At 38.8% G+C, this 26,937-nt stretch overlaps 1 protein-coding gene across 3 annotated transcripts in view; it reads right to left on the bottom strand.

Moving 5' to 3' along the window:
• PDS5B (PDS5 cohesin associated factor B) overlaps positions 1 to 26,937 on the bottom strand; it is a 124,295-nt gene extending 97,358 nt beyond the window's left edge. For all 3 annotated transcript variants that reach the window (XM_052812212.1, XM_052812213.1, XM_052812214.1), the window contains exons 1-3: positions 26,785 to 26,937; positions 3,752 to 3,877; positions 84 to 287 (exon numbers count right to left, since the gene is read on the bottom strand). In XM_052812212.1, the coding sequence (XP_052668172.1) occupies positions 84 to 287; positions 3,752 to 3,859 (312 nt within the window). In that variant the 5' untranslated portion in view covers positions 3,860 to 3,877; positions 26,785 to 26,937. The remainder of the gene's footprint in view (positions 1 to 83; positions 288 to 3,751; positions 3,878 to 26,784) is intronic.

Raw genomic sequence — 26,937 nt, 5'->3', positions numbered from 1 at the left:
GGGAGAAAAAAAAAGTTATAATCAATTATATCAATCATTCAGTTTAAAAACCTGGTGTGGAAAAAAAGATTAATTCAATTTACCTTTAGTTTATCCGGTGAAGTGTACGGAGCTTCAGGGGCATAAATTCTGAAAATATCAGCAAGACAACAAGCTACCAACAAACGTACATCCTTATCAGGATGTTTGAGGAAAAAATCTGAAGCAAGGTGTAAAGCAAGATTTAGGTAGAGCTCCTTTTCTTCTTCAGAGTCCTGGTCCATATCCATGAAAGTTTTCACAACCATCTAAAAAGACAGACAGATATCAGTACATAAAATGAAGTATTCTGTGTAACAGGGTCCTTACTGTAAGTTCCTCTTCTGGTTTTGTGCAACTTCTGTTAGAAGCATTATTAGCAATGCAGTAGTACTTATTTGAGTAACCAGTGTCTTATTTTTCAGGGTACAGGAAGGACCTAGTCAAGTCCTCTATCAATTGTCCCAACACACAGTCTCAGCAGAGTTACGGAAAGTCTAGCTGTACCACTTCACATATCTTTTTAAGAAACCATATAATCAAGTCGGCCAATTCAAAAAATACAACAGCATTCACTGTTACAGCCATTCACTGAAAAATCAGAAAACAGCAAGACTTTATTCAAAATATTTATTTCTCCCTAAAGTATTTAGGGTTACAATTTATTTTCCCTCTATTCTCTTTCAGTTTCAGGTTTTTCTCTACTACTGCTCTGAGGACAAGTTTACACCCTGTGCTGCCCAGAAGCAGAGCACACATTTTCAGCAGAAGCTTATATAAATCCAGTGCAGCCTAGCAGCATGCATGTTATCCAACAGGACTAAAATGCCCATTATTGTTGTTAGGAACCAGTATACTAAAGTTATGGAAGAAAAAGAAAAGAAGCCTGGGACACCAAGTATTTAACACCCTAAATAGAACAAAAGCGAGAAAAGACATGATTAGGAACTGCTAGTTGGTGAGAAAAAAATGTTTGGAGGAGAAAAACCTATTGACAAAACAAAGCAATTATGCTTTTCTCCAACTTCTTACTTGAATCACAGAGGAAGAATTATTGTAAAGAGTTCAGCTCTTGTTAAAATTAACAAAATGGTAATAAAGACTTAATTACACAATCCTGAGAATTGAAGTCAAAACTCCCATCTATTTCATCAGTACAAGAAGAGATATTTTCCAAGAATAACGATGTCAGTGAAGTTCCTCAAAAACAACCACCAAAACCCTAAAGCACTACAAAATTATTTTACTTTGCTATAGTTTGTTTTATTTATTTATTTCCCCCTCCAAAAAGTGTACTATAATTGGTCAGTTGGCAACAAATCCTACCTTAAAAAAAAAAAAAAAGAGGACATTTGCATAATTAGGATCTCAGCAGCTGTAACGTTTTCAAGCATATTAGAATTCTTTACTAAAAGGCAAAGATTAGTAGCTTATGCACACATACAATTTCCATTGAGAGAAAAATAAAGTCCTCCCCAGTCAGACACAAGATGAACCATTTGAAGTGCACTGGTGCCCTTACACACTATTAAAGTAGTTTTAAACACAGAACTGTTTTCACTTCTATAGAAAGTATTTAGATTTATATAATTAACAAGCTAGTGAATAAATACTCAGGTGTCACAAGAGTTACTGCACCAAGTATGGTTTTTGTCTATTCTGGAAATGAACCTGCAGTTTCTCTTCCATGACAACATGAACTTCCATACTGCTCAGGACAACAAAAATCAGTTATCTTGTCTCCAGACCAATCTGTCACAATGTTTAAGAAAAAACAAAGAAAAACAAGCTAGTTCTCCTAGCATACCTTTCTAGCTTCCTGCAAAGCACTAGGTTAGAGGATTCCCGAACCTGAAATCGCACCCAGACCACCATGATTAATACTCCTGGAGCTTCATCTTCCAAATATGGCCCGTATTTTTTCAACCCATTCCATTTTTCCTACATCCTTCTACAGTAATAAGCTTTGGAATTGAGTTATGTACCTTATGGAAAAATATGTTATTAGACTGCTGGTCTAAAATTAATATATTTCATTAGATGATGCCTCTGTCCTTGTGTATTAAGAGAAACTGTGGAAAAAATGCTGTTCTCACACTATTCATCATTTCCAAATGTTTATCACCTTCTTCAAATGTTTATCAGCTTCTTTCTGTCTTTAGTGCTAGTTCATAACTCCAACCATTTAGTTTCTATCTCCTTTCCAAATCTGCTACAACTTGGAAATGGCGTGGATCAGAAATACATAAAATTTGTGAGGTATGGTATGCTAATATATAAATTCACTGTGCATATTTTTCACTTTATTCTCAGTTTTCCCAATAACTTGTATTTGTATAAAAATATTGTCATTAACAAACAGCAGACTATCTGCTTGTGTAAATTAAATAAATTCCACCAAAAAATGCTTCTTTCCTAATATTTACATGAATTTGGCAGTCAGGGAAATGAAGAGGCTAATAGTTTACTTTTATTTATCAACTACTGTTCTTTAGCACCTGAAACTGTGTTTGTGCTGTAGATCTATACACTTGTGCTGTAGCCTAGATCATCCAATCCTTCCTAAAAGAAACACTGTGTGGTTTTCCCGCTGCCTGCGTACCAATGAATGCACAGCCAGAATAAAGAGCTGACAGGAAATACAGGACATCCTGCAAAGTACACTTGTCCTGCAAGACAGATCAAGACGACAGAATAGAAGGGACTGGACATTCAAGACCAAAAATGAAGCTATAGGAGAAAAAAGTATCAGTAAGAACTGTGTGCATTTTCACAAGCTGAAAAAAATATGCAAGTGCTAACAAATAATATCTTCTCTTAGGAGTCACTCATACCTAAAGTTATAAATGTCTTCTATTCAACATACTGGAATGCAGTGTACTGACTAAAGTCTATCGGCCCAATTCCCTAAGCGCAGACAGGTTACCGGGGGGAGGGGAGAAGGAATGCTTATGTTTTGGGGTTTTATTGGTTTTTGTTCATTTAGCAGTAGTTCCAACTGACTTAAAACTACTTCTTCATAAAACAAACTCCAAATTGAGCTCTTCCAGCTGTTAGAATACTTAAGGTTCCTCTCCCACATCTGTTCCCTCCCGTTTCACAGGGCAAGCCCAAGTTGCAGGCATTCCTTCTGCAAAATACTAACAGGCCTGCCTTTTTGTGAGAGTACATGGGTAGACAAAGAACTGTAGTAACATAATTATCCCCCAAATCTCTCCAACCTTTCTGTAGAGTTAGGCCAAATAAAGTGGTCAAGAAATTCAGGAGACAGAAATACATAGTATAATCAAAGACTACCTTCATTACGATAGAGGATAAAATAATGAGAATAAAGGGTTTTACAATCAACCCAAAGAGCACAAATGCATAAAAGGAATGTATTCTGAGGCACTCATATGATTTCCAAAATTATGACTCTCTCTTCATGTTTTCCAGTATTTTCTTCTCTAAAAGTACTGACTTACTGTTGGAGCTAAAATACAATTTAAGTAGTATTTAAAATTAATATAGCTTATTTCCATTTGTGACTTTAACTCATTTAAACATTTTTGGACCAGTCACTTCAAGAAAGTGGTAGAACAGAAGACACAATAGCCAACAAGTTCCTCCTTCTGAGCATAGAAAAGGCAAAGCCCCCCCCCCCAAATCCTTTCAGATAGAAAATATAATAATAGGATCATTGAACGCTGTATGCGAGAAACTTCAATCTGCAAACAGTTACTTGCTTACTAACCTTTAGCCTTCTCACCATCTCTTCTTTAGATATTTTATCAGAGATTTCTTTGACTCCTGGAGGATATGTGATTTTTCCATCGTTGGCTCTCGTCTTTGAATGAGCCATGATTTCACAATTTTAAAACTGTGGAAAGAAATTAAGAGGTCAATGTTGTTTAGCTAGTTTATGTTTACCTTACCTGTCCCACTTTTACAAACAAAATCCAACTAGAAATATACTGACAAAACCCATACAAACAAAGAAAAAACTGGACAAAGTTTGATTGTTTTCAGTAATCTATATTCCGGCAGACAGCAATGGGTTTGATATTCAGGTAGATTGTCCTATACTAGAATAAAACTTTCAAGAAGTACATAACAGAGGAAAGCTGAAACTCCTCATTCCTGAATGTATTTGATCTTCACACTTAGAGATATGACCAAGAATCTTCTTGTCTTGTTGGATGAACTGCTTCCACCACTTGGTAATAATAACTCCTAGCCAGCTTGGATTTTTAGACTCTCTGAGAACAGACACCTTAAATGGACTTTGTGTTTTCCAAACAATTAAACAGAACACAATTTCCCCAAAAGTCTAAACAGCAGCGCTGTTCAAGTGTTACTCATGACTAATTTTAATTTGCCAATACTGCCACAGCAGACAGAGAATGAAGTAGGGACAGGAACAGAGCAGACCAAATGGAAGCCTTTCCTCTATGCCATAAAGCCAAGCTTTTAAGCCAAAGACTGCAGATAAGCAATGGTATCTTCTTCCTAAATTCCAACTATGAAAACAACTCAGTTACTTGGTTTCCCCAGGGCTCAGTATTGGGGGCCAGTTCTCTTTAATATCTTTATCAATGATCTAGATGAGGGGATCAAGTGCACCCTCAGTAAGTTTGCAGGTGTCACCACGTTGGGAGGGAGGGTTGATCTGCTTGAGGGTAGGAAGGCTCTACAGAGGGATCTGGACAGGCTGGATCGACGGGCCGAGGCCAACTGTGTGAGGTTCAACAAGGCCAAGTGCCGGGTCTTGCCCTTGGGTCACAACAACCCCAGGCAGCGCTACAGCCTTGGGGAAGAGCGGCTGGAAATCTGCCCGGTGGAAAAGGACCTGGGGGTGCTGGTCGACAGCCGGCTGAATATGAGCCAGCAGTGTGCCCAGGTGGCCAAGAAGGCCAACGGCATCCTGGCCTGTACCAGAAACAGCGTGGCCAGCAGGAGCAGGGCGGTGATGGTCCCCCTGTACTGGGCACTGGTGAGGGGTCTAGAGCACAAGTCTTACGAGGGGCAGCTGAGGGAACTGGGGTTGTTTAGTCTGGAGAAGAGGAGGCTGAGGGGAGACCTGATCGCTCTCTACAACCACCTGAAAGGAGGGTGTAGTGAGGTGGGTGCTGGTCTCTTCTGTCAGGTGGCTGGAGATAGGACGAGAGGAAATGGCCTCAAGTTGTGCCAGGGGAGGTTTAGGTTGGATATTAGGAAAAATTTCTTTCCTGAAAGGGTTGTCAGGCATTGGAACAGGCTGCCCAGGGAAGTGGTGGAGTCACCATCCCTGGAGATGTTCAAAAAGCGCGTAGGCATGGCACTTCAGGACATGGTTTAGTGGGCAGGGTAGTGCTGGGTTGATGGTTGGACTCGATCTTAAAAGGTCTTTTCCAACCTCAACAATTCTATGATTTTATGATTCTCAGTCCCTTTAAACTGATGCAAGTGCAGACTGCCACCTAATCCATCCTAAGTTATGCAAAGTTCCACTAATGTAGAGAAGGAACCTGAGTTAAAAGCTTCACTTAAAAGCAATTAATACAAAAGACAGTGAAAAAAACCTAGACAGCATGTGTTAGGATAATTAGAAATTATTAGAATTTTAGAAAAAGGCTGTACCAGGACAGTTACAAGTCAAGAATGCAAAAAACGAAATAAAACTTCCTTGCCATTGCCTTGATATTTTTATTTATTTATTTAAAACTTTGAAACACTTCCTCATAGTCATGACTTTCCTGAACTGTGAATTCCAAGTCAGGCACTTTCTTCCTACTGACCTCCTGTACACACAGGATCTATGTACACTTCAAACTTCTCAGAACTATAACATCAGAAATTAAAAAAAAAAAAAAAATCAACCAGAATGCACAAGAAGAGATGGGCTAGAAGCATGTTTCATAATAGGATGGTGTAACCTGCCGTAATTGAGTCCTCCTGGCCTAAGCCAAGGTCATTCTACACTGAAGGAGAACTGGAACATGAAATACAGTCATCCACCCTCCCCCAGAAAATATCCCAACATGTTTTGTATTCTTTGGTCCACATCTCACAGTAACAACAGATTTTGCTCATCTTTACTAATCTTTTACAAAACAAAAAGTTAACATTGACATTTCAGTAATTTTTGTCAAGAACACATACAGCATAATGCATCTTTATTTTAGGAAATGGGGAAAATATGAGAAAAATGAACATAATCAGACATCATTCAACAGGCATGATATGCAATGCACTTCAATAGGTACACAAAAGCCAACTCAGTTTCTGTCATCTTCTCTGTACCTACATATACACAACAGTTGAACTGACTGCTATGTACTTGCAGTTAGTAGTAAAAACAGATAATGAGAAAGCTGGGACAGAACAAAACTCATTGAAGTAACTTTTTCTAATACTCCAAGGAAAATACAATACCACCTTTATTTATATTTCTTAATGCACTGTCATGACAGTAAGTCTAGGACTCCTCACAAAACACACAGAAGACAAAACCAAGTTCACTCTGCTTGCTGTTTGACATAGGTATTCCATTCTAACTTTCAGATGGGATGATGTTATATATCATAGCTAAATTACTTTTAACAGTTCATCACACCAGAAGGGAGTCTTGCTCCCCTGAATCTGAGAATGTATAAAAGCATCAGATGCTTTGCTGGACCAACTAAACTCACCAACTCAGAGAAACAAGCCTAATTGTTTCTGAAAAGCACGTGACAAGCATCAAAGCTAACTCAAGGGAAGGAACAGGAACTAAGGGAACTGGGGAACAAAACTCTCCTTTCCAGTTGCGGATAGCTGTCAGATCAGATGAACTGCAGTGGAAACTTGATTAGAACATGGTGATATAGTCCCATCTGGAGCACATTTTGAAATAATTCAAAGACTGAAACTCATATATTATGGTCAAGTTGAACTGTCCAGCTGATTATGTCCAACTGACATGCAACCAAGCTTTTAAGCTTGAGGGGCATCCAACGTCTGGGTTTGAAATTCAACATCTGTATTGTGTTGACATGGCAAGGTTTTGGTAGCAGGAGAGGCTGCAGGGATGGTCTCTGTGGGAAGAAACCACAGGCTGCCCCCGTGGCAGACAGAGCCAGTTCCAGCCAGCTCCAAACCAGACTCACCCCTGGCCAAAGTTGAGCCCATCAGTGACACTCGTGGCACCTCTGTGATAACATATTTAAGAGACGGTAAAAAATGCTGCACAGCAGCTATGATAGAGAGAAGTGAGAAAAATGTGAATGAAACAACCCTGCAGACACCAAGGTCAGTGAAGAAGGACAGAGAGGAGGTACTCCAGGCACTGTAGTAGACTCCCCTGCAGCCCATAGAGAAAACCAGTGATGCAGGTTGTCCTCCTGCAGCCCATGGAGGACAACGTCAGTGCAGATATCCACACTGCAGGCTGTGGAGAAGAGCCCATGCTGGAGCAGGTTTGCTGGCACAACCTGTGACCCCACAGGGAACCCACACTGAAGCAGTCTGTGCCTGAAGGACTGAACCTCATGAGAAGGGCCCATGCTGGAGCAGTTCTTGAAGAACTGCAGCCCGTGGGAAGGAGTCACATTGGAGACATTTGTGAAAGACTGCAGCCCTTGGTTACGACCCACTTTGCAGCAGGGGAAAAAAGCCTGAGGAAGGAGTGGGAGAGATGAAGGGTTATGAACTGCCTACAACCCCTCTTCCTTATCTCCCCTGCAACTGCTTGACAGGGAAGGGGGAAGGTAGAAGAGTTGGAAATGGAGGAGTGAAGTTGAGCCTGGGAAGAAGGGGGGTTGGGAAGAAGGTATCTTTAGTTTTGTCTTTGTTTCTCACCATCTCACCATCACAGTGATCTCCCTGTATCATCTTGACCCATGAGCTTTTTTCATCTTATTTTCTCCTCCATTCTGTTGAGCAGGGGGAGTGAGCGCGCAGCTGGGTGGATGCCTAGCAGCCAGCCAAGGTTACATAATAGGGTACATAATAACTTGTCCCTCTCAGAATTGTAGAAAACACTAAATAGGAATTAATTTTCTATAGAATTAATACATCTAATCTTATAGGACCAAAAATTAATTTTGAAGAGGTTCAGTGAAATACCCTATTACTTAGGCCATAAGGGACAAAGAATAATAAACCTTTTAAACTTCCTATGTAATACAAATTTGCAGATCACTCCTGAAAGTTGTTTAGGATTAATGGTAAGCTTCACTTGGGGGGGGGGGAATCATTTAAAAGAAGTAGTAAAAACCAAAACATATCATTCAACAAGAGAAAATTCAATGCTAAACTACCCCCTTGTAAAAGAGTTATCACTTCAACTATTACCTAAATAAAAAGGAATTAGCTTCTTATATCCCACTGCTAGAAGTTTCTGCTCTTCTGGACTGCCAGTATAGCTGGGCATACCTAGCTCTGTCAAAAAAATCTGTGTTGAACCCTTAGTAGGATCTAGGATTTTTTGGTTTGGGTGTTTGTTTGTTTGTTAACCTGATTCTAGCCAAATTAAAGTCTCCATGATTTCACTTAACAGTTACACCAGCTCTTTCAGTTAACTTCCGTCAGGGAAAAGGAAGACAGTGACAGCTAAGAACAGCAGCCTTGAGGCCAGCTGTATCTAGAACATGTTCAAGCATGAAAAACCATAAACCAGTGAAGTGATATCCAACGACTGAACTTCAAACAGCTTTTAAAATTTGTTTTTAAAGATGCACTGTCTTGTGGAACACGCTGGAAAATGTCAAGCATTTTGAAAAGGGGCAATTCTTTCGAAAGTTTCTTTGAGATTCAACAAGAGACTCAGCTGACGGGGGGGTTGTTTTGTTTTGGGGTTTTTTGGTTTTGGTTTTTTTTTTTTTTAATTTTTAACAACTGAAACTTTAGAAGTTCTCCACAATGTTTTCAGAAATCCTGTATTATTCCATACACTCAGTCAGAAAGAAAAAGGAAAAAGCTCACATGGATACATTTTTTAAGCCAAGAAAACACTCCAGACACTAAGATGCTTTGCACCAGCCAGAATGTAAGCTTATTAACTAATTGGCAATATCTGCACTGTTTCTGCTGTTATACAAGAACAAAAAAAAATGAGATAAATGTAACAAGAAACTTCAACAAATATATAACAAACAAATGCTAATATTAATACACAGGAATAAAAATCATGATTCAATCAAGCTTTAGCTATGTTAAGCAGTACTATAAGTTAAGTCTTCAAAAACTACAAAGAAAGTAAACTATCTTAAGCTAATATAGCATTTAAAATATTAATTCCACTCCTTGTACAGAAGGAGATGATAGATAAAGTAAGACTTAAGATGTCTAGGCACTGCTTCTTTCAACACAGAAGCACCAGAAGCAACTATAACTTGAAAGACTTGAAATCAGGAACCAAGAGCAAATCTGTAGAAGTACATTGAAAAATGGTATGTATAAAAAAGCTTGTCAAATTAGAAACTAAATTATACTGGGGGGTGGAAGAAACTAATACAAGAAAAGAAAGAGAGACAAGAAAGACGACAAAATACATACTCTTTGTCCAATGATAACAGGAAAATTAAAGCATGGAAAAAGCAACAAAAGTAGAAGTTGCATTTATTGGACATTAAAATAAGATGGATTAAAGTCATCCACCTCCTGTGACAAAAGTTAAATCAAAAGACTGTATTTAATATAAAATTATGACTATCAGCTAGACCATAGATGGAGAACAATTCGTTACTCTAAAGAGAGTTAATTAGTAAAGAGTACCATTGCAAAAATTTGGTCAAACTCAAATAAATAAAATATAAATTAGTAGTTCTGTAAATAATAGGCAGGACTCGACAGCTACTCAGTTCCAGCTAAGTTTACTGACAATGATATTAAATATTAAAAGATTCAATATTCAGATGGTTTCTATATAGTACATAATTTTTTATGAATAGTTTAACTACGCATACTCTACTTGCTCAATAGTGTAAAATACAGATTACACACAGGCACATAAAACATGGATTAATATCTTGCATATTAAGTACCTATGCAATATATTTAATAGGTCAATAAATATCGTCACAGATGTTAAGTCAATGATCTAAAAGGAAGACTTAAACCACACTCCATTTAATTGTATTTTGTTTGGATGACAGTTCACATTGCCTACAGTGATTTAATTAACTGTGCTAATCATTAAACAAACTATGCCTTAACATACATGAAGTCATGTGTCAACGGTACTTTTTCCAGAGATCCATACATGTGTTTAAATCTTAATCCTTCAAATATTTTTGCAGAAATCTCTTCCAAGAGATGAAGCAAGCTTCAGCAAATCAATTCCTATATTCCTTGCAAGTCTGTCTCCAGCCTTACTATGGCCTCCTCTTTAAAATCCAGCACCCAAACATGAGGACATAGATCACTACAAAAAGTGATCAACTTTACAAACTTCATCATTCTTATTTTTCAGAACTTTCACTGAACTATACATAATTACTTATGTAGTTATATCTTGAGACCAGTATTTTTAAATTATGTATACAAAATTTAAGAAGGCTTACAGAAATTTGACCTATACAAACACTTATACTTTTAAATCCATATTTGCAAGACATTTTACAATGAGCTGCTGGGAATAACACTGTCTTCACATTCACAGAGCTATTAGAAGTCTAAGCGAATTTAATAAATTGCTGGCACAGAAGAGAGTTGTAATGTGTAGAGATTTAACTGTATGTGTTTACACAGTTCATGTCACTCCAACGACAAGAAAGTGTAGCCAAGAAAAAGGATTTGCAAATACTCATCAACCGGTTCTCCACTATCAAGCAATATGACCAGTGGCCTCTCACTGTCATAGGCCATTCCATCAAGAATACCAAGACAGTTTAGAAGACCCATGAACATTTTCCCTAAATTGTCTCAGGGAATATTGCAAGGAAGTCAAATCTTTTTCGTCTCGTAAACCACAATACAGAGTTCACTCCAAAGCTCTGTTCCTCTGTCAACATACTGTGCATCACTTCTTTTTATTATTTATATCCAGGGTTTTTTTATGTTTGCACCCTCACTAGGTAACATCCTTGTATGAATAAATATAAACCATTACAAATACTTTGAGAGCACTAACTTTGCTTCAACAATATAGCATGTATGAAGACATTGGTCAAGCTGTAATTTCCACAGAAAACGCAACAAGGTATTCTGAAGAGATTACTCAGCAACTTACAGAAGTGGAAGAGGCAGGCATCTTTCTACTTCAGCAGGATTAATAAAACACAAATAATTTAATGATTTAAGCCAGTCAGAGAAAATCTTTACATCCTGGTAAATTCCTGCTGTGTACAGCTGATTGACAACTATTTATCAAGGTGAGAAGTGACTTAGGTGTTAAACACTTCCGTTATATAAGTACCACTAAATTAAATCTATTTCCATAATAAATCTACTGCTGTAACTTGGCTATAAAAAGCCACTCCAAGCTGAAACTTGGCAGTTAATTTTCTGCTGTTGAGTAAAATAGAAAACTTTAGAGTGTTGGACGAAGTGCGCTCATGTAAATCCAAGTCATTTTTCATACTGATTCAGATATAACATCTAGATGAATACTTTCCATTCTCTTTTAGAAATGTTATATTGCTATACTGTTTACTTAACTATCATTACATCAAGTTACTAGTATTATTCATAGTATCAAGAACATGTTGGCTTCCTATTTCTGTAAGGCACCACTATACATAGTAAGGACTGATACAGGAAGAATTTACAGAAACCACTAATTAAAGGTCTTCTGGAATGAAGAACCAGATAAGGCAAAAGTAACACTCTCAGCACAGCAAGTGACATGAAAAGTACTGGGTTTCACTACAGAAGTCTCATTAATGGCAATCCTTTGACAGTCAATACATAAGTATTAACACCTGTTTAAATTAGGAAACACTACTTTGCAACCTTTCATTAGAAATTATGGCAAAGCACATTAAGTTTCTTTATTAACATATTAAGTAAACACTTTGTGGAAAATTAAAAGATGTGCAGGTAGTAACTGCAAGAAAAGATATTTTCACAATATACAGAGGATTTGGAGGATTCAGGAAAAGAACTAACACATAAGAATAAAGAACAGAACATTAAGACAAGCCATGGTACCAAAGTCAGCATATGCCTGTTTAAAAAAAACCTTAAGCAACTTACATAGAATATAGTACTCGCCCTTGCAGTCAGTAAGGAAATGATCCCAGGCAAGTCCCCATTTCTGCTGCTAGGATTTTGTCAAACTTCATTAAAGAAAGTCTCCCCAAAATTAAGCAAGTAGACAGTATTCAGTATCAACTTATCTCAGCATACAGCTCTCTCCAGTGGTGTTGCAGACACTTGCAGCTTCCACAAGGTATGTGACCCAACTTGTAAATTTCAGCATTTTTTCAGATGTGATTAAAAGCAATAATGAAATTGCCTCTTTTTTTTTTTTTTGCCATTTATGAAACAGCATCTTTACTGAAATAAACCCAGTTTAAAAAAAAAAAAAAAAAAGGATGAGAAACTGTATAACAGAATTCACCACTAAACCAATCAACAACCTAAGGAAAAACAAAATTGCCCTGTTACTGTGGGATCTCAGCTTTCATACTTCTACCCAAGACTCAGTAATATGGACTGCAGGCATTACAATTATAATTTCTTGTTTCTGTGCATGGCTGCAGGAAAAGAAACGACAAGGAGATAAAAGTTGGAAGACTACAGCAAAAGATTCTGATGGAGAAAGAAAATAGTAAAAACATGACTAAACAAGGAAATGCTGGTTAAGATTTAAAAAAAGTGTAATTATTTGTTTCACAAAGTGGAAAAGAGTGTAGGCTGACAAAATATTATGTTAGTAAAATAGACATCTGCAATATATTTGTCAGCCACATACTAGGGAAAACATTCTACCTCATTGCTTGTTAGGTGGTCATATTACGCAAGCGTACTACATAAAAGCTTAAAAAAAGGCAAGTACCTAACAAGCAGACTATGACCAGTCCTCAGTGTTTAGCATTGAATGCAAATATGGGAAATTACAAAAAAGGCAATATTGCAAAAGAAGTACAATAAGTCATTCAAATTGGCTTGAACTTAAATTTGGTTGGACAAGAACATGGCAGTTTTCACCTAATACCCTTACTAAACATTTCCAGTCCTGTAGTAATTTATTTTGCTCTACAAAAATAAAATTTCTTAAGGAAATGGAAAAAGAATGCATAGAAGGAGCTGCAAATAGGCAGGATGTCATTATACTCACAAAATCAGAAACGTAGTATTGGATGTACAGCTTGGATGTAGAGGATTTTGTGAAAAGATAACACTTTTTTAGTTGGGAGGAGAAGCAGGGAGAAAAACAGGTGCAGAGAATAGAGGTTAAGTTTCATCAAGTCTGAGAAAAAGCCATTAAGTTTTTGACAATGACCTTTTCACCTTAACCTTCAAAGGATGAAACCTTCTCACATACTAACGGTCACCATCAAACACTATGAAGTTTAGCTACATTAGAGAAGCTGCTAACACTTCTTGTTACATTTTCTTGACAGTCTCCATTTAAAAAAAAAATTCACTCACTTCAGCTTTGACAAACTTGAAATACTTATATATCCTATGTAAAGGATCTTCAGTCGAGTGTTGACTCAATCATGTCCAAGAATAAATCCAAGATGAAGTAAACTAAACTCAATGTATCACAAATCTGACAGTGCTGTCTAAAAAGATGGTCGTTTCCCTCTCCTCCAGAATACAAATATGAATTTAGGAAACAGTACTCTTTAGCATAAGAGTATTATAATATATTCTTTGCCCCCAAGAAGACTTGCCCAAAGCTTCTGAAAAGCCATGATACACACATTCTCTACAGACTCTAGATTTTAATAAAGCCTACAAAAATTGTCTTTATTGATTATGTCCATGCCTTGACAGCCTATACTTCAGAAAGATTTGAATAGAGTTTACTAAAGAATGCAGCCAAAAAAATACCTAGAGTCTACATTAAAGGCATGGTCTAAGCAAGATTAAAATTTAAGTGCCATGTATTGACCTAACTCAAGAAATCAGACTTCTCCCACCCTTCTTGCTAATGTTATGACTGCAACAAAGATAAAAAAATTAAAAAGTGAACTCAGTTGCTCAGACAGAATACTCACACTAATCAGTACTAACCTGAAATGCCAGTGTTTTGTGTGAAGGCACACTACTTTGAAATAATAGTGATGAGATTTGAAAATAAAGCATGGTAATTTAATTACTACAAACAACACTCAAGGAGAAATATGCAAGATTGCAAAGCGCACAAAAGCCCATGAAGTTCACCATTGGTGAAGGAAGACTCATTTCATACATTACCTCACCTTGACATATTCATCTGGCTTCTTTAGGGGATGCCTTTGAGATACTCTGCCTTTCTGGTGCTGGTAAGAAATCTGACATACTGGTGTTTAAAATACATTTGTCAAGGGACATACTTGCAATCCTGTTTATACCTCCAGAAAAATCAAGAGTGTAACTCAGTAAGCTCTGAGTATCAGTTGAGACCATAAGAATAAATGTTCTGCACATCTTTCAGCATTTCACAGATAGTGAACCAATAGCACATAGATCAGTTGCACGATAATTCTGCTTCCATTCCACCACATGAAACTATCACACACACCAACATTACCCATACAGGTGATTTTCAGAAAGGTAAGAAATGTTCACAAGATTCTGTCTGTACATTTGAGCTATACAATACTGAGGAGAAGCAGTGAAATTTGTCCATATGAGCCTCCTCGTTAACTATTACTGCATCTGAGAATACTGCTGTCAGAGGGAAACTTGGAATGCAAAAACTGTTCTGTCAAGAAAGCCACATGCACATACTTGGATGACCAGAACCACCCTCTATGTCACATTTAGTCAACATACAGGTTATTCTCCAACCTATATACACATAACAAAACTTAAGTTTCACAAACAGTATCGCATAAGTATGTAATCCCACAGGCTATGATTTTGCCAACATTCAGAGACAATGAATGTTTATATTAAATTGACACAAGCAGTCTCTCTTTTGAAAGGCACAAATTGAAAGCAGAAGTGATTTGGAGATGTATACAATTCCAACATGGTGGTCATGGGCAATGTTCATGCCAAAGGAACAAAACTGAGTTTTAAACTGTTTGTCCCCTTGATTGGGGTGCAAGGAAAGTTTCCATACTACTAAGTGAATTCAAACAACCACTTAGTAAAAGTTGTAAGTAGTAATCAGAGCCCTCAAGACAAGAGATTTGTACCACAAGGACTGGGAAATACAGGAATAAAGACAGAATTGGAGCCAAACTGAGATGGCTACTGTAAACAAACTCAAAAAAAAAAAAATTGGACTTCAATAGCTAAAACCAAGAAAAAAAAAAGTACTACTGCACAGTAATGATTGGGTATCAAGAAGATACTGAAATACCCTAAAAAGTCAGCTGAATACCAATTTTCAAAGAAATAGCAGGTAAAACTTCATTCCTGTGGCAAATGGTAACAGGTACATTCAACTAGAAGTTACTGTGTCTACACTTAAGAACTTCACATTTTTAAATCAAAGCAACTGCACAGACACCATGTGAGAATTCATGAACCAGTGTGGTAAGCAAAGCTTTTTAAAGGTATTTAAAAATTAAGGTGTAGTACACTTCAATTTTAAAAATTTAAAATAACTTTAAAAATTAAGGTGTAGTACAAGAAAATAAAGGCAGCACTGTCACTAACAATGCAGAGCAAAAAAGTAATACTGCCACTACAGCTGCACTACTTTGACATCAATACTATTTCAAGAGCTTAGAAAAAATCCGCATGCTAAAATAAAAATTTTAAATACAGGGATAAATGTAACTTATAAGGTTATCATATTACCCTGGGACAATTTATGTTTGATCAGTCTGTGATAAAACAATTTGCACTTCCCTTGCACTGAAAATCATTTATTATGTAAGCACTAAAGTAGAAATCGTAGATGGATGGATGAAGCAATGGATCAGATTGTCAAGCAGTAAAACACTGAAATAAAAGATTAGAGCAACAGAAGTGTTTAAGTATAAAGACTGCATTTGAACCTCCAAACAAGAATACATGCTGCAAGTCTGAAAGAAAGTCAACTCTAAGGGGAAAAAACAGGTGGTTGAAGCGGGGTCCTATGCCTAGGTCAGGCATAGAAAATCGCCACAAGACTATACACTAGTGCTATACAAAGTTAGTTCTAGACAACGTCCTTCAAAAAACAAACAAAAAAATCCACAAAACCAAAACCTCAACATCTAACACAGATTTTAAAGTACTGGCAAGAACTTGCTTGGAATACTATGTACAACTACCAGCACCTATCATCAAGGTAATTTAAATTGGAAATTTAAATTGGAAAAAGTGTACAAAAAGTCTACTACATCAGGAGAGCATATCTACAGAGACGACAAAAGACAGTCGGAAGGATAAGTTGAAGAGGGGCAGAAATCACTACAAATAGCAGAAATACTGGAAGATCCCACCCAAAGAAAACAAACCACCTTAAGACAAAAAGCTCAAAAATAAATAGTTCAGGCAATGAAGAAAAACTGATAATTAGAGTATGACTTCTAGTTTTTAAATTAATGTTTTGGAACAACTTTCTGGTCAATAGCTGAAGCAAAATATCCAAATAGAATATGGCAGACCTCCATCAGTATATGAAGGAGATTGGTATCTTGCTGTTGTAGGCTGCTGTGGCAATGGTATATTCCTTTAAACTGTCCATACACTGGATATTCCTGTGTTTGATATTCCACTTTAGTTCTAGACCACAAGGGAACGATGACCCACAATGAGCGTCAAACTCGCCAAACTGCACCCCCTTTTAACTTTGGAGGCAAGAGGTGACTGTACCACCACTCCAAAGAAACCAGTCGAATCATGACTGTGGTCACGGGGTGGATTATGGCAGTACATCCCACCCCCCCCCATCCTGCCAGCAGGAAACAAAACTTCTCCAGGAAGGGAGAAGGGGAAGGAAACCCTGGAGGCTGCAGGTTGAAATTTGAACTGGCCAGTCGAGATGCGCCAGGTACACCGAGGTGACCCTCCTAGCCAATAGAATTAAATGACCACAGGTCAGATTCGACAGGGGTATAAATGGGGTCCCGCCGGAGGACACATTGGCAGTCCTCCTCGGAGCAGCAGGTCTGCAGTCGGGGACTCCCCCCTCAGGCCGGGGCACTGCCCGAGGTAACTCCTCGAGGGAGAGAGCCCTCAGCTTTTAGGTGAGTGATACGCACGTTTTGAGCCATCGCTTTAAACCTTGGGAATTCTTAAGTCGGCCATGTAGTATTAATTCTCTTTACATCATTGAGCCTGTGGTTTTATTAGATGTTACTGGACTTCTAACTAACTTTTGCTGAAGAATAAATCTGAGTTTTAACACCTGTTGGATTTGGTTAGTCGTGCATCCGTAACAGCTGCATGAATAATTTTTTGAAAAAGCAGGCCTTTCACTCTGCAAAATACTTCTTTTAGCAGAATCACCAGAAACACTCACAGAAAGTTCTTAGACTGTTACTCCAAAACAAGAGAACTGACAACGAGCCTAACTATCAAAATTTGACAATATCACTAGTCTATGGCTGTAATTTTGACACAGTCCTCTTTTAGCAGGGAAAATACTTTAAGATTTAGTAGGGCAAGAATGATTTGTTTCCTTCCTCCAACAGTTGGAAAGGAATGGGGGTAAGGAAGTAGGAATTAGTCTTCCTTTACATGAACTCTATTTTCAAAACAGCATAACAAATATAAAAAAGTCATAAAAACCTCAGATACCTTGCATTGCATTGTTTTAGAAGGCTAATGTCTGTAGTATTTATACACAAGGGGAGAAAAGAAAACACACAAGACTGGCATGGAAGCCATGGGGAAAAGAAGGGGAACATGACAGCAGAATACAACTATAACAGACAGACATCAGGTACAAATCAAGTTTAATCACTGTATTGCCCCCTGGGAGGAAACAGCACTTGGTATTATTTTAGTATACCATTTATTTGGCAAAAAAAATGCCTTATTGAGCCTTACCATGAAAGTGTTCACTCTTACCAAAAAAAACACAACGACAAAAAAAAACCCAAAACAAACAAAAAAACCCAACCCAAACATTAAGAATACTAGCATGCTACCACAGAAGCAAACCAACATTTTGTAAAATTTCACAGATGGACAACCAATACAAAATTGCTTTAGTAACGAGTCAGCTTTTATATACATAAATGAGACTCTCTTCATTCCTAACTTTGTATATAGTATTAAAAAATACAAAATTACATGCCTCACACCCTGTTGTAAATGATTCAATACAGAATTACTAAAGATCAAACAAAAAATGCCAGTGAGATGGACTGAATTGTAAGACCTAAAAGAAAGCATGAGTATTGTACTGCAAAGTCAGATGTTGTACTAAATAACACTGCATCCACTCCTAATCAATATGAATTACAAACAAACACTTATATTAGGGCTGCATACAGAAATCTTAGTACCAAAGTCACATTCAGCTGGGTCTTTTGCAAATAGAAGTTGTCTACCCAGATGGCTTATATGAGTTTAGCTTTTTTCCCCAGTTAACCAGAACATTTTTATTTGCTTTTTGCAAAACTTTGTGACAGAAAACCATAGACTGAAAAAATAATTGTGTCTCTGAAGACAGAGAACGTACCCATAATTGTGATTACAAAGCACAAATTAGATGAAGACTTACTAAAACCAGGTGAACTAAGTGCATTAGTGGTAGGTTTTTAAGACCATAGGACTAGAAGAAACTTCAAGTGACAGTCTATTCATCTGCTATCATACAGGAACCTACCAGTAAGATCATTTTAAAAAGTTGAAGCTGAAGACTCTTTTGATGTGTCAATCTGCAAAGTCTAACTCACCTTTGACATTTATCCCTACAGTCAACTAACATGTAAGCTCTCTTTGCCAATAACCTATTCACTCCTGTAACTTCTTTTAATAGCTATTCATCCCTTAGAATTATTTAGCCCTGTGGGGTTGTGTTTTCACAGAACGGTTGAGGTTGGAAGGGACCTCTGGAGGTCACCTGGTCCAACGCCCTTGCTCAAGAAGGGTCACCTAAAGCCAGTTGCTGAGGAGTGCATCCAGATGGCTTTAAAGCACACCTCATTTTAATAGACTGGATCACTTGCTTACGATACCCCCATACCACACCACCCCCCAAGAAGGACAAAAATCTAACCAGGAGAGAAATCTAAAGCGCATCAGCATTAACAAAAAACCAAAACAAAACAACGACGAAAAACCCTACACACACCCCTACTGGTCTATGTTCCATACATAGAAAGTTAGGAACACAAGTAAAGCCTATAAGAGATAGCAGTAAAAAAACTCAATAGAAACTACTCTTTATTCATTGTTAAAAGGATGAGGTTTGCAACTGAAAGGAGCAAGCTTTACAGTATTAGTAAATAGAGCTGCTTGCACTACGACTGTAAGCATACAATGAAGATACCACAGTTCAGATAGTTCCCACCTATTACTTAAGGTACAAGAACCGTTCATGTGCACATTATAGGTTGCTGTCTCCTGATTCCCCTGAAGTTAGAAGGTTAACATAGCCAAACCTCGAGATTAACAAACATCTCTGGTAAATCCTGTTGACAACTGAATCCATCACTAATCCACCTGTCCGCTCGCAGCCAGATGTTGCTGTTTCTTTAGCACAAAAAAATGGAATTGTCCACACCTCAGCCAGATTCTCAGCTAAAGAGCAGTCTGTCTTAATTAAGACTTCAAGACAAAAAGCTCAGCTTAGCATGGAAACGGCCGACGTACGGACACACTTACTTCTACCAACTCCACTGCAGGGACCAACAAGCTGTATCGGGCAAATGGAGTAGAAAGTTTAGGGGCTATGGAAAAGGCATGCAACTGAGAACCAAAGTTAATGGGAGGTGGGGAACAAACCCAAAAAAACCACCTCCCCAAAACCCCACACATACTCCATACACCACAGTTTAGGAACCTCAAGCCTGGAAGTCTAAAAACTGTTGAACAAGGTGAGAGAGGAAGTAGGATTTACTTAGACAGTGAAGGACTGGAATCAGAAGCCTGAAGAGGTATGAGGACAAACTAGACAGAGAAATCACTAGAGAGAGACCAGAGCAGAAAGATCAGCTGTGGGAAGGGAACATACAACAGAACTCAGTCCTTTCTATGACCTGCCGTACAATGTGCAATCATCATATGCTTTTCTACCAATAATGAGCATTTGTAAGAATCCACTGAAAAGCTCTTATAACCAGCATTAAGTGGGGTGAGGTACAAGAGAAAAAGTTATTGCTACTAATACCATCCCATTAATTTAATTAGTAGTAGCTACATGTAGCTAAAGGTTACAACCTAATGACTCACAGGAGCACCTCCATACAGTGAACTTGTTTACTAAGTTTGCTTAAAAAGGAACAGCAAAAGTAATAAAATAGTTGCAAAATCAGTTATTAAGAGTTAGGAAACATCAGAATTAAGGTTTCTTATACAGTATTAAAGACAATACACACAAAGGAGCTGATTTACCTGATCCTTCACCACCTTCTTCCATACCACAGGACTCCTCATTCAAAGCAAAGCAGCTACTCAGCTTTTCTCCTTGTAATTTAATGTGTGTCCCTTATGACACCCTATTTAAACCATGCTCTGAAGAGACTTAATTTCCTACTGGGCTCCTGTACAGGACTTACCACTGCAGTATGTTAGTGTGCCGTAAGAATTAACTTGTTTTCACAACACTTTCACAAAATTATTCATAAAAAAATGGGTATTCTTCCCATTTTATAGATGAGTAATCCGAGTTACAAAATGAAATTTAAGAGCAATCCCCCAATTTTTGCCTGCACAGTTAGAGAAATTTAGGGCACAACTTTTACAGTACACTGTATTATCCAGCACAATGTCTGAAACTAAAGCTTCTGTTGAGCCATGCAGAAGAAGTCAGGGTCTAGAGCCTGTCTCCCAGGAAATCAACGCACTACTAATAAGCTCTTGTGGCAAGTTTGGTTTAAATAGACTTATCTGGGATCACAAGAAACTGACAGAAAGAAAGAATTCCAGTACTCCAAAGTGACATTCAATCACCCAAATCACCAGACACGCTTTCCCTTCCCACAGTCCCCCGTCAATTCATTTCACATTTTCCAGCTTTTGGAAAATATGTCAGCCAACTTTGATACGCAGCTCTAATACCTAAATACAGCAAGTTGAAAAAAACTATATATAAATCATAACTAAAGACTAAATAACTAAACATGTACTTATGAGGACAGAAATGAATTAAAACTGTTTCCTATTTTTAAAAAGAAATTGGAATTTGGATATTGTTTTAAAGGCATTTTTATACGTAATACAGAAGAATAAGGGGGCAATGATCCATTAAGAAATAAAGTTACTCTAAATGTGCTCATATATAACATTGTACAAACACCCTGATGGAGAGTTTACTACAGGCCACATTTGTAACTTGGAGAAGACTTACTAAATGTTTTGAGTTCTCAAAGTGCAGATATACCAGCCATTAGAAATAAGCACAGAATATTTCTTTCCAAAAATTGTGCGTGCATGAAAATCTCTGTTCTTAATTCCCTCAGTTGCAGAAATGCTTCCAAGAACTATGGATTGCATAATCTAAGCTGGGCAAATGGAAGGGAAATGCATCTCCTACTTGCCATCTCTCTGAAAAACTCCCTCACAAATCTTCTGAAGAGTTTACCATTGGGCTCATTCATTCTTTCTTTCATTTCCAAAAACCAGGAAACCAAAATATTATAGCCTTATTCTGACTAGTTCATACTTTCAGAAGAAGAAAACCCAATATAAACTTAATTATATACCTTGAATTAGGTGTCCACGATTTGTCTCCCTTAGACCTTTGAAAAGCTCTGGATGGCGCACAGAGTATCCATAGACATCATGCCGCACAAAGCTTTCACAAACTGAAGGCATAAAAAGTTTTGTTTCTATGTACAGGAATGAACTACATACAATGCTTCATACTGAACTGTCAAACAACAAAATAATTACCAGAGATAGTATCACACCTAATTGTAAACCACCTAGCACCTCTGTACATTTTCCCCATGAAAACGCTTTCGAATTAAGTAGGTAGATGCAGGGGAAAAAAAAAAAAACACAACCCTGAAGATAGTAAAAAGTTTCCATAAAGTATCTTCTGCTCACTTTTCATAACTGGCAACTCATCTCAATTCTTTTTTGTTGAGAACAGAAACCTAACAAATGCAGAGCCAAACAAAGACTTCCCAGAAATCTGACTGTCTTCATTGAAACTCTATATCCAAGTATCAAAGCAGTACCAATAGAATTGAACAGTCAAACTCAAACTGGCTCAAAGATGACATACAGAAAGTTGCAATGCAGATTTTTTTTTTTTTAAAAGACTTCCTCATGAGCAGTATGTTTGCCCTCAGTGTGGATAACTGTTCATTTTTTTCCCCACCTTCTTTTAAAAAAAAAAAAAAAATTAGTTGTTGATTTTGGGGGGGGGGGGTTTCCCCTCCTTTCTAACACTTTCAGAATACTGACTCTTGATGTTGAATTGAGCTACGATGCAGATACACTGGGGATGTCTCGGAGAGAACCAGAGGCTGCTTTGAAAGAAGTTGTGGACAACCAATTGGCATACTTACACAAAGGTGGAAAACCTCACTCAACAGTTACTTTCTAAGTGGTTAACAATTATGCTTTAGCTGAATCTAGTCCTCCTTAAAAGACCTACAAAATGTAGTTTAGGTGACTATACAATGGAAGCAATTAAGACAATAACGCTTTTGACTGCTAACTTCGTGTCTTTTTTGTCCATTAGAAAGTGTGCAAGCGAAGCATCTCATTTCAGCAGCAGAAGCATCCACAAGGATTTCTAATTAAGTCAGAGAAAAAGTACACACAGTTAGTATTGTCTGGAATCGATCTTTAAAGAACAGGGTCTAAATTAGAAAACCCCAGATGGGGTCCTGATCCCTGGTTATGGTACTACCATATAAATGGTGACAGACACAAGATGATTAGTACAAACACGCCCATCTGTTCCCAATGAGGTATGGCGCTTTTCTTATTTCTTTAAGCATATTAATACCAAAGTTGTCATGTGCTAAAATAACAGGGCTGAAGATCAGGCAGTATAAAACAAGCAGAATTATGCAGAATGTTTTTCCAATGCTTGGGACGGGATGTGAAAGAGTAAGTTCCACAGATGGGGCCAAAGTAATGGAGGTCTTAATCCTCAGAACCTACTTCAAGGACTTCCTCACACTTTGGAAAAGGTTGAAAAGCACCATATGCAGAGACACACAGTAATAACCTTTAAAAGGAGCAGGGGTGTTAACATTTTGAGTCTTAAAAACTAAGTTAAAATATTAGTTGTATTTCACAGAACTATTTCAAGTTAGATGTGTTAATTACTCACATTTATAGCACTTTTATTGTAGAATCCAAAATGTTCCAAAAAGCTTTTGAAATAACCACTAACACTAACTTGCTAAAATAACAAAGTTTCTTTTCATTCATACACTGTATTTTTGATATTTTACTGAAGTATCAGAATTAAGCAGAAAAAAAAAAAAATCAAGCTTTCTGCGAGACTACATTCAACTGAACATGTCACCAGTGGAAGACCAATAGGTATGTCATTTACATACATGCAGTCTTAACTTTTAGGTGTTGAACCTCTGAGGACAAGGAGAGTTGTTTATTGGTTGGGGTTTTTTGTGGCTTTTTTAAGCATATATTTTGCAATTCTTTAAAAGCCTGCACATGATTCCTTCCAGGATCTGTCAACGCTGTTCAAATAGTCCAGAGGATCTACAAATCCAGTAAATCAACACAACACTTCACCACCAAGGATTGTCACACTAAAACATCCTTTTAAAAAAAAAGTTTCCTCAGTTTTCCCTTACCGGTTAGTTTCAAAACTGACTGAAAGCCTCCAATATTCTCTGTCTTTCCAAAGATTTTTTCAGTTTGCAGTATTGACATTTTGTGCTAACAGTAAAAACACCATTACTTTAGAAACTTGTTAAAAGGAGTATGATACACTACCTTACCACTTGTCAGTACCACACACCAGAACTACTTTTTGGTTCTAATAAAGGAACTTGTCTGAAGGGGGGGCAGGGCGGACTATGTCAAGAGACAGAGGTATGTATTTGGGGTAAGTAATATTAAGGGAAAGGTATATTAGCATGAAACTGGTAGGGAAAAATAATGAGTTGTAGTATCATATTTTCCTCCATTTCCTACTTTGCATGCTTTTACTATTAACATTTTCTTATTCATTGCTCCCAAGAAAATTCTCCTTGTGCAACAAGTAGCCTTTATCACCTCTTCCACACTTAAAGAAAAACCATTTACTCTAAAAACCTTTAAATGAAAATCCTTTACTAAAAGCCTCCTACAGATACCCATACCACCTCTTACTCTTCTGTATGAATATAAACTGTGTGACTGAAGAAAGAAAGACAGAGGAAAAAAGCATAACCTGAGAGCCTGGTAGAAAGCAACGTATCCCAAAAGAAAATGCATCTCTTTTGATCTCCAGGAGGCAACAGAGCCTCCTGCTCTAGAGCCAAAAAATGGATAATGCCTGAGGTCATGCCTATATTTCATTACTATGCTTTTCCAAATGCTAGTAATGACTGTTGGTTTTTATATTTTTAATTACAGCTTAATAATGACTTAGCTGACTTGCTCAATTTAAGTCCATAAATAAGCTTGCTAGATACAGCCTAAATCCAATATTTATATGGCACACAGGAAAAAAAAAGCGTACAAGCTTTATACACGTATGATTTTGCATTTTAATTTGATCTATTTAGCTATTTCATCAAAAACTGAACTACAGTTTATCCAGCTTGTATAGTAACTAGTAAAGGGAACGCAAGAGACACATAGGCAAATACTACCGTATAAGAACTACATTATAAAAAACTCAAACAAACCACCACACACATAACCACACCACACACCTTCCACACCTCACAGTAATAAAGTACAACCTTGCTTCAAACACAGACACAAGATGTCATGCAAGTACTAAAGTACTAAACTACTTTCTCCAGTAGTGCACGCTTTCAAATGCCGGTGATGAACACGATACATACACCTCTGTTAAACTATCTTACCTGATTGTCTGTCACTCACCGTTTTCTTTTAGGGTAGTCTGAGCATAGCATACATTCAGCTGTTTCACACCTTTTTAAGAAATTACTTCACACAAGCAGATGTAATATTTAGAGCGTATCTATAATGCATACAAGACATACCAAGCAAAATTTCCATCAACTGAAAGCAGAACAATTCCACTAGTTCGGAAGGGGAAAACCTGAAGGAATGCACGTCACCTTATCTCCTTCCCAAAATGTGATCTGACACCCATTTTCAACTATAAAGCCACTCAAATTTTCAACACTCCTTCTATTGCATCCCCAGCATAGAGAAATCAATTACAGCCAAAGCACCTACCCAGCAAACGCAAAACAAAGACCAACACGAGAATACTTCAGCAGTTGTGTTAAAAGGGAAAAGAGGACGCCTAACAAAATAATCACAGCTCTCAGCAAGCAACCGTGCAGGAAGCAAACATAAAAGTCAGAATAAGGCTTGCACGACAACATCCAGCTCTGTAGGAGCTGGTCTGCTGCAGTTTAATTTTCCAGGATTGTTCACCGTCATTAATTGTTGATTTGTTTTGAAGAACAGATAGTGATTTATTTGCAGCGGGATGAAGTTACATACCTAGATTCCTGACCAGAGGCTCTCAACGTAAACAATACATAACCTATAAATTAACCATTCTCCATCTGGCAATTCAGATGTAAAATTCATAGTTTTCCACCTACCAAGCAGCGGTAACTACCTCCCCCCTTCCTTCCCGAGCGCTTTCTAACAGAGCCTGATGCAAAGTGGGAGGAAAAAAGAAAGGGGGGGGAGGGAAAAAAAAAAAAAAAAAGCCAGCATGAAAGAAACGGGTTCGCACAAGTAGGGACCCACCAAACCGAGGTCCTCGGCGGCCGCCAGCTCCTCACGGCTGAGGATCGCTGCGAAGTGCGGAGCGGAGAGACCGAACCGGGCGGAGGCGGAGGCCGGGGGAGGTGGGGGGGGGGGGGGGTGTCCCCTCGCCAAGCCCGGGCAGCCGCGCGAAGCGGCGGGAGCCCCGGTGCAGCCCGAGCGGGGACTAGGCCGGCTGCAAGGGGCAGGGAGCGGACACCCGAGGGAACCGCGATCACTCACCACAACGGCCGAGCAGCCTCCCTCCGCCTTCCCCCCCCCACCGCCGCCGCCTCCCGCCACCGGCGCTGAGCGCGCGACACCGCCCGCCGGGCCACCTGGGGGGGGGGGGGGGAGCTGACCCCCCCCCCCTTCAGGCCCCCGCCCCGAGCGAGGGGGCAGCGCGTAGCCCAGCCAAGGTCAACCCCTCGCGGGGCCCCGGGGCGTTTGGGGGGGAGGGGGGGCGGCAAATTTAATTTGTGACGCCGGCCACGGGAAAGGGGGGAGGGGAGCAGCCCCAAGAAGGGGCGAGGGGGATGGGAAGGGGGGGAGTGGGGGCCCCGCCACGGGCCAAGGGGAGGTCTTCTCCCCCCCCCCCCAACCGCTCCCCCTCCTTCCTTCTCCAGCGCTGGCCGCGGAGCTCGGTCCGAGCGGGCGCTCCCTCGCCCCCGCCAACAGAAAAAGGGGAAAATGGAGCGGGGACGGGGTGGGGGTAACCGCGGCCGAGGGTGCCGGGCTCCTTACCCCGCCGCAGTCCGCCTCTCCTCGCTAGTCCCAGGCGGGTCCGCTCCGCGCTGCCGCTGCTCCGGGCTGGGAGAGGAGCTGCCGCCGTCGCCGCAGCCAATCGCCTCTAACCCCCTCCCCTTCCGCAGCTCGCCCCGGTCCCCCTGTCGGCTT

The sequence above is a fragment of the Harpia harpyja genome, chromosome 17, assembly GCF_026419915.1.
Source record: "Harpia harpyja isolate bHarHar1 chromosome 17, bHarHar1 primary haplotype, whole genome shotgun sequence".
NCBI lineage: Eukaryota > Metazoa > Chordata > Aves > Accipitriformes > Accipitridae > Harpia > Harpia harpyja.
Note: the sequence above shows the minus strand (reverse complement) of the source record. Positions and strands in the feature narration are given on the sequence as shown.